The sequence below is a fragment of the Triplophysa rosa genome, linkage group LG7, assembly GCF_024868665.1.
Source record: "Triplophysa rosa linkage group LG7, Trosa_1v2, whole genome shotgun sequence".
NCBI classification, from domain to species: Eukaryota; Metazoa; Chordata; class Actinopteri; order Cypriniformes; family Nemacheilidae; genus Triplophysa; species Triplophysa rosa.
The window spans coordinates 4939625-4948364 of record NC_079896.1 but is presented as its reverse complement, the minus strand read 5'-3'; the positions used below and the strand labels follow the sequence as shown (position 1 = coordinate 4948364).

The 8740-nt window shown below is 38.1% G+C and overlaps 1 protein-coding gene across 1 annotated transcript; it reads left to right on the top strand.

The window, feature by feature from the left end:
* The first annotated feature begins 3037 nt into the window (after positions 1-3037).
* On the top strand, positions 3038-7793 carry oxtrb (oxytocin receptor b). The gene is made up of 3 exons (XM_057338083.1): positions 3038-3442; positions 3931-5017; positions 6698-7793. Exons 2-3 carry the CDS (start codon positions 4096-4098, stop codon positions 6922-6924), a joined length of 1149 nt encoding a protein of 382 aa, XP_057194066.1. The 5' UTR covers positions 3038-3442; positions 3931-4095; the 3' UTR covers positions 6925-7793.
* Positions 7794-8740: the final 947 nt, after the last annotated feature.

The window sequence follows — 8740 nt, the reverse complement described above, 5'->3', positions numbered from 1 at the left end:
TCCAGCTTTGGCAGTAAATTACAGCAAATCTCAAACAGAAAGAAACAGAAACCCTAAACTGTGATTCAATTCTGTGCATGCAATCCTGTCTGGCTTGACTTTTTCAGGGCTTCTCCAATATGATACATCTGATAAATGAAAAAGAGGAATGCATAACCTTTCTATGACATAATGCACTCATCCTGAACTTTGAGGTTTAGATTTTAACATGCAAACTTACAAACCTACTCATTAATAAATAATAGAACACACTAACATTGTGATGATAAGATCTGCATAAACCAAGATTACTTTTAAATCAGAGGATCACCACTGAAGATTCAGTGCCAGGAGTCTTCCCATAATGCCCTCTCTCTAAACTGATGTCATGCTGGGATCTGTTACGGCCGCTGATTTAGGCCCCCAGATTTTCCTATGAGCTGTTGTTGCTAGTTTAACACATTAAGGCCCGGTTTCACAGACACGGCTTAGTTTAAGCCAGGACTATGCCTTAGTTGAATTAAGATATTTATGTCGCTTTTATAAAAATGCCTTAGAATAATACGTTACTGGGCTGCATCTTGAGACAAAACAATGGCACTGATATATTTAAGATATTTCTGGGCAAATTATATTCAGTTAAAACAGGTCACACATTCATTTTAGTCTAGGACTAGCCTTAGCCCTCGCAGTCTAAATGAACAAACAGTATGTGTGATTTATACACACAATGTACAATACTGCGTTAAAATAAGCAATACTGTATACAAATAAAACATAAATATATCTTAAATAAACATTATGCAATATTCACAATATATAGTATTGTACAATAACCAATGTATGCATTTAAGATAAGTGTTAATGGCTTTTGGTTTACAATGAAACTTTACATTTTTTTACCAAACAATTTTTGCAGTTACTTTTGAATATGTATTCAACCGCGGAAAAAAAATTAAGAGACCATTCCAAATGTTGGAATGTTTGATTTTATCAGCAATTCTAAATGTATAAGCCATTCCAGTGTCTGTTGAATTACAACGAAATCAAAACTCAGGAGTGACATAAAGTCATCCAACAGCAATGTGAAAGACTGACAACACTCGAGGTTAACACATAAAAAAATGTATTAATCTTTTCCTAAAAATATACAAATATTATAACAAATGTTATTCTGACCTGTTTCTCTAGTTTTCATTTTCTGCAAGTAAACGCTAATAGAACGAAACAACATTTTTATTTGAGATTTAGGAGAAATATTGTTAGTAGTTCACAGAATGAAACAAAAAGGGTCATTTTACCGAAATACATACTTTTTTAATTTACTATAAACTATAACCATGTTCCACTAAGGATAGACATAATTGTGGGCCTTGTATATATGGACTGCGTGTTGTGTATCTAAACAAATGGGAATATATAAATTCAACTAAATATGCAAATACATGGATTGTTTTGTAAATGACTGGATCAGTGTGCAGTAAATGAACCTGTATGTCTGGTGCCCATGTCTGCTGTAGATCAAAGTGCAGCTGATATCATTCAGACATATAGTTCAGCTGATGAGGCCATGAGAGGAAAAACCTGGATTTTACTGAAAGTCATTCATCACATTTTTGAAGGTGATAATTAAAAGATGTTGTGAGGTTCCCATAAGGAGGTCAAGCTGCAGCCAATGAGTCTTTCCTCAGAAGAGATAATGCTTTGAAGTCTTCTTTTGCACATGTGATATCTGTGCTGAACCAGACAGTTATGGGTTGGGTGAAGATGGATTCATTGATTGTGTTTATCAAGGCTTACAGCAGTCTGAACATTAGTGTTCAAGAAAATAAATATTCTTGCTACATTGCGTTTTTCTCCCACTTAAGAAAATGATGACCATCATAACCCAAAGGACTCCGTAGATTACAGTTACACTTGCGTAATTATACCGTATTTCTGGCAAGTTGGTTCTATCCTGTCTATTCTCTTTGCGTTGACATAATGAACAGAAGCCAGTGTGTGTGTTAGCCCTCACTTTCTAAAGTAAAAAACAGCACCCGGTTATGGCCTGCACGCAGTGTACAACACAAAAATATACGAAATATAAGAAATACGATATAAGAAAATCTCGCTTCTCTTTACTGAGGCATAATGCTTCGAGATTTGCATTTGTATGCTATGGAGGGACAGAGCATTTATACCCAAAGTGCTACATTTGTCAAATACTGCATGAAAAGTGGCTTTCTTCGATTTCTTTTGAAATGCGAAGCTGTTTATGAAAACATTTAACAGCACGGGGAATAAGGGAGAGACAAAGTGAATCGTTCCCACAACTTCTGAACTATTGTTAAGTCAATCTCTTTATCTGTGGGGGAAATCTCTTTCCTTTGAAATGTACGCTATTCCCAAATTGCCGTCCCCTAAGTCAAATACAGATTGCGAAACATTTCAGCCCATTGCTATGCAGCATAAAATATGAAGATTTGGACTAAAACTGTAACAATAATTTTAAATGCGACCAGTGATCAAGAGATTTTTTAAATCACTGTGTCATTTTTAACTCTTTTTTTTCGGAAAAAATTAATACTGATCACACCCAATATAGTGGGTGAGTTCAACCATCCAAGCAATTGTCTATTTATGGCCGCAATGTACTCAATGAAGCAACATTTCTTTGAATTTTGATACAGCTCCACCAAACCCAATAGAGTAAAGGGAAACACCTATCTGGTACACCGGGTAATGTTGACACTGCTGTCATGACATCATTAACCGCAATCAGTGCAATGGAAGTGAACTTACACTTTGATACAGTGAAAATTGCAAAGCGCCAAAATTAGCAGGCTGGTTGATTGAGGATTAACGTCATATAAATATTGTTCCCTGTGTAAACATTTGCACATTTATTATTGGTTAGCATACTTTTTCCGTACCTGTATTTTGAGAAATCTCAGGACTGTGGTGCAATGAAGGGTTAATAAGTGATTTTAAGTGTTCTACATGTGAAAGTGCATAGCAAAAGTGCATCACAATTACTGTTATTAGGAAAGAAAGAAAGAAAGAAAGAAAGAAAGAAAGAAAGAAAGAAAGAAAGAAAGAAAGAAAGAAAGAAAGAAAGAAAGAAAGAAAGAAAGACATTTTAAAATGTGTAAATCTTTAATATGTTATTAAACTATTTTGGTGTGAACACATTAATCGTTAACACATTATTGTGTATAAATACCAAACATGACACGCATGGCGAAAAGATGTATGTAAATATTCCAGCGCAACACAAAGGCACTCAGTGGTAGAAATGTGTAAGCGCAACCAGACTGGTGAAATCCACCTCGTACACTGATAAAACAACCCTGTGCATTCTGTGCGTGTGCAGACGGCTGCTGTGTCCGAGCACCACTTAAAGATCAAGTAAATCCTATAGCTTTGCATTACATAAACCTCATTTCAAAACCAAGACATACAGAACTTGGAGGATTTTCAGGTAGGTGATTTTCGATTGCCATCTCTTAATTCATGTTAATTTTCGTTCGTCCTTACGAAACTTAACCATGGTTTCTATAAAAGATTACTATTAAACCAACACAAATTGTAAATGGTGTTGCTACAGCAACAATCATTTAACCATGGTATTTATTGTAAAATTGTGTTTATACATGGTAACCAATGTGCCAAAAAAATAATTTTACTTTGAATAAAATCTTGGTTGATTTTTCGTAAGGGTTTTTTGCTCTCTGAGTAAGACAACACACTGCGCTCCTGACCTACCTTAATTTTGGAAGATGCATATAGAAAGGCATTGCTAAATATTTGAAATATATTTTGTATAAATTCATTCTACACTACTAGTCATGTTGCTTATCAAGTGAGTAATATAAACATAAAGCCCTATTTTGTGTTTGTGAGCATCCATATATTTATTTTATTGCTCCATTATATCTGCACCTAATGTATCGTTATTTCATTTTGCAGCGATCCGTTAAACACGACTAGCGTTGTTCCTTTTTGAACCATCGACATATGGAGTTGTTCGTTGCACACTACTACATCCTTAAACAAATGTGTCAAACGTACAGAGTTTAGAGCCGCGTGCGTGGCCCGTGGGAGCAGTGCGCTCGGAGGCGCATTTTACGCACGATGGAGAGTCCCCTAAAAGACGCGCTTTTCCGGTCCTTCAACGATTCTCTTGTGAACTCCAGCAGAGGAAACGACAGCGCTGGATTGAATCAAACAACAAACCCCCTGAAGCGTAACGAAGAAGTGGCTAAAGTCGAAGTAACGGTCCTAGTTCTAATCCTACTGTTTGCGCTCGCTGGCAACCTGTGCGTCCTTCTGGCTATTCATACAAGCAAACACGGCCAGTCGCGGATGTATTATTTTATGAAGCACCTGAGCATAGCTGACCTGGTGGTGGCGGTTTTTCAAGTACTCCCTCAACTTATCTGGGACATCACTTTTCGCTTTTATGGTCCGGATATACTGTGCCGCTTGGTGAAGTACTTACAGGTGGTTGGCATGTTTGCGTCGACCTATATGCTGGTGCTGATGTCGACAGACAGGTGTTTGGCTATATGGCAGCCGCTGCGGTCCCTGCGTCGTCGAAATGACCGTTTTTACGTGATCGCATCATGGATTATGAGCCTGCTTTTCAGCGCGCCCCAGGTGTACATCTTCTCGCTCAAAGAGGTTGGTGACGGGGTGTACGACTGCTGGGGAGATTTTATTCAGCCCTGGGGCGCGAAGGCGTACGTTACGTGGATTAGTCTAACCATCTATGTCATTCCTGTGGCCATCCTAAGTGTTTGTTACGGTCTGATAAGTTATAAGATATGGCAAAATTTTAAACTGAAGACCCGGAGGGAACAGTGTCTGTCGCTGACCCCGCGCCCCGCTAAAGGACCTGCGCTCTCTCGCGTCAGTAGCGTCAAACTGATATCCAAGGCCAAGATCAGGACAGTGAAAATGACGTTTGTGATCGTCCTGGCTTATATTATCTGCTGGACACCGTTCTTCTTCGTTCAGATGTGGTCAGCCTGGGATCCGATGGCTCCAAGAGAAGGTAACGCAAGAGGGCGCTTTAGTTCTGCAAATGTTGTGTAAATGTGAGGCTTACATCAACAGGCAATAAAATGTTTTTAAAAATGTGTCCCACCGCCAGGGGCGGAATAGGAGGCAAAAACGGCCCTGGAGTTTTTGGCCCACATCGGTACGTAACGTGCGTGCATTCGCGTTAATAACGTCCATCTGTCCGGCCCAAGTGTCCTTTCCTGACCCGTACATTAGCAGCCTACCGGGATAAGTTCCGATACTCCAGAAGGCCAGACCGCCCCTGGTCACGTCAGTGGGACGGCCGTTCTGGACTTTGATAGAATGTCCTACTGGTCAGACCGCCCCTGCCCACCGCCGAACGTACAGTGGCCCCAAAAAAGCCTTTGGACATAAAATAAATTAGCGTTTATTATTTGGTTGCATTTAAGCAACATATTAAAATGATAATGATAATAGACCTTTTGTCAATAATGTTCAGATACATTTTTTGCTTTTTGTTTTAATATACTGGCCCCAATGTCATTTTTAGTGGAGCTCACATCAAAACTATAGTCATGTTTCCCTAAGTTAAAAGGTACAGTAGTCATAATGTCTTCATCGTGGACATTTATTGTATTTATCTATTTATAATTTCAAATCGATTAAATATCTTTCTGTAAAAAGTTAAGGTTACTCTGGTTGCTGTGTGAGAACATCTGCCTTCTAGAAATCACTTTGGCACCAGGTGGTTAAAGGTAATTGCCTGAATTGTTGAGGAAAGTGCACTTGCTCTGAGAAAAGGTCTAAAATAATTTATTTCCAGGTATACTATCTGGTTTTATGTTTTGCAATAAAATGAATACATCTTAAATAAATTGCTCATAGTAATTGCTTGTAGAAAACAACTGTAAATGGCAATTCATAGGTCAAAAAAGTGTATTAGCTCTGAAATACCTTTTGGAGTGACTGTAAGCTAAGTTAAGTAGTTTGCAAGATCAGGGCGACCCTTTATGAACCAACAAACAAGACTAAAAACATATATCTGATTCAGATGTCTAAAAAAACAAACAGGCAATATTCCAAATACTAAGAATTATTTTTTTTGTTGTTAAATGTTTCACTCAAATTTTTGTTGAGGTAATATAATTTACCTAAACATATTTGAACACCCTCGTTTGGATATATGTATGCTTTCATCTTTTGGGGAGAATATCATATAACCCATGACAATGTATAGAAATTCAAAGCAAACAAATCTATATTTACTATGATGCTACACATCGTGTGCTTTTCGTTGGAATCTTTTTCACTGCATGTACGCGTGTTGCACCAGCAGGTGTCGCCAGAGCGCATGGTATGACACCTCTGACAATGTCTGCGAATGACATTAGCAGATGACTTACAACATAAGTGCAAAAGAAGAGAAGCATGTGTTTGAAATACAGACTAAAGTCTCGTCAGAGATTAGGAGCATCATAGTGTGATTTCATCGTTAATGTCACTATGAATTAAATCTTCATGGCCATACTCAGTCAACATTAAAGATATCAAGGTTACATTTTTCTTTACAAGTAAAAAACATGACAACGTCACATACTCTAGGAAGCGTTATTTACAAATACAGGGCAGTGCATAACCATGATGTTTTATATTCTCATGTAAATTATTTTGCAAATGTTGAAACATTGATACTACTTTTTTGTCTTGTCAGCTTTGGCGTTTATCATTGCCATGCTTCTGGCCAGCCTCAACAGCTGCTGCAACCCCTGGATCTACATGTTTTTCGCCGGCCATCTCTTCCGGGATCTCATGGAACGCTGTGTTACGGCGTCAAACTGTGGCTGTAAGAGGCAGTGGAGATCTAGGAATCATTTGGGCACTGGTGCCATACGAAGTAACAGCAGTCAAAAGAGCGTGACACAGACCTCTACCACATGATACTGTACCTGTCACCTTCATGGCCCAAACGATAAAATAATATAAGCTAAGAAATCATGTGATTGGGATGCTAAATTATGCCTGTGTAAAAAGTATTTAAGAGATGAAGGAACATTCAAATCTATTCAGTGCTACAAGACTTTCCACAAAGATCAATCGATGGGCAATGGGATTGACATCCATCTCTCTCATCTTCACTAACGCAGTTTGGCTGTTTGTTCATTATTTTGAGTGATTTCCCCTGACGCACAAAACAATTTGCCAGTTTTTGTGACCGTTGTACCCACACTCTTCTGTAGTTGAGGAATCATCTCCTGGGTTTTGTATCGAGCAGCTTGTCTTTCCATGTTGTTATGAACCCCTTTTACAAATTCACACCTCGTTCTCCAGTGTATTTTGGGAACGAATCGTAATCAGGACACAAACCCCCAAAATCTCACCATAGCTTTCCCAACTTTGCTATCTGTATTTTGAAGAAACTCTAATAAGAAGTCATTGCTTCAGAAACATCCCGTTCTGTCACGGATATTAATCCATTTATTAGATCGCTGAAAACTGAACAGTCTGGGTGAAAATCAGATCAATCAAATAAAGATAATGATAATTCAGTCAGGCTGATCCAACAAATGGCCATTTCTGACTTGGTGTTTTGGCTTTTATTGCTGTATTGTAAACAAATTAAATCATTTAAAATGATTAATATCTTATGCATGAACCAAACAACTTTTCAATGCCATCTTTTTTGAGTGCTGTTTTTTCACAATATTTCTCAGTGGCGCAGTGGCTGTTGTGGTTTGTCATTTGTGGTTAAATTGTGTTATTATTGTAAATATGTATACCATTTCTTTCTAAATATTTTCATTAAGTGCATCATTAAATGACAAAACAACCAGTTTAATATAGATGACTCTACTTGCACACAAACAATAAAACAAAAGCGATCAGAAAGTCTGTGAGGGATTGTAATTATTACACAGAACCTGATGTTTGTGCCCCGTACGGATGCTTTGAAGAGGCAGAACATTGGTCCTTGTGGCCACCAGGTCAAGGTCTGTGTTTGTGCATGTGCGGTTGTTTTCAATGTATGAGAGGAGACTTTTTAGGAAATCTCATTTGGTTCGGTTCTGCTATCTTTATCCATCTTCATTCACTCTTCAGTTGTTACAAACATAAACGGGACACAAGGGTGCCATGAAGCGTGCACCATATTGTCCAGTCCTGCTGTGTACTGAAGAGGTCAGTTCAGATCAGTCGAATACCACAGAATCATTCATTTCAAGAAGTCCTGCTAAATAAATGTACCAATGTGGTTTGTGTTGGCCGATGCCCATCTCGCAGCAGTAGACTCCCGTTTGGACGGAGCGTTCCAGCACTGAAGTTGATTCCCATCACAGCGTGAGACCACAGAGCTGCTTGTTACTAGAGACCCCGGTGAAGTTCAGCACATTGCTGTTTAATGAACTGAAAGTTGAGGAACAGAGCTGAAGTTCGAGCTCTGAGCGTGTTAGTCGTTGTTCATTTCTTTTAGTTTTCAAAATGATACAAAATCTTTTGTATTGAGAGGTCAATGCAATAATTGCTGCTTTATAAAAAAGGTTTTGTAATTATCAGTTACATGTTTTGTATTCATTCGTTCATGAACAACTCATGTTTAGATTTTTGGCATTATTTTGGCAACAGAGTCTGTCTCTGCAAGACTGGCAAAACTCTATTTGCCAAATACGTCACTGAAAAAAAGAATTTTGCTACTTGTCCAAGTTCATTCAACATTCAATACAATTTTAAAACATGTTTTTTCATGTCACCCAAAAATGAA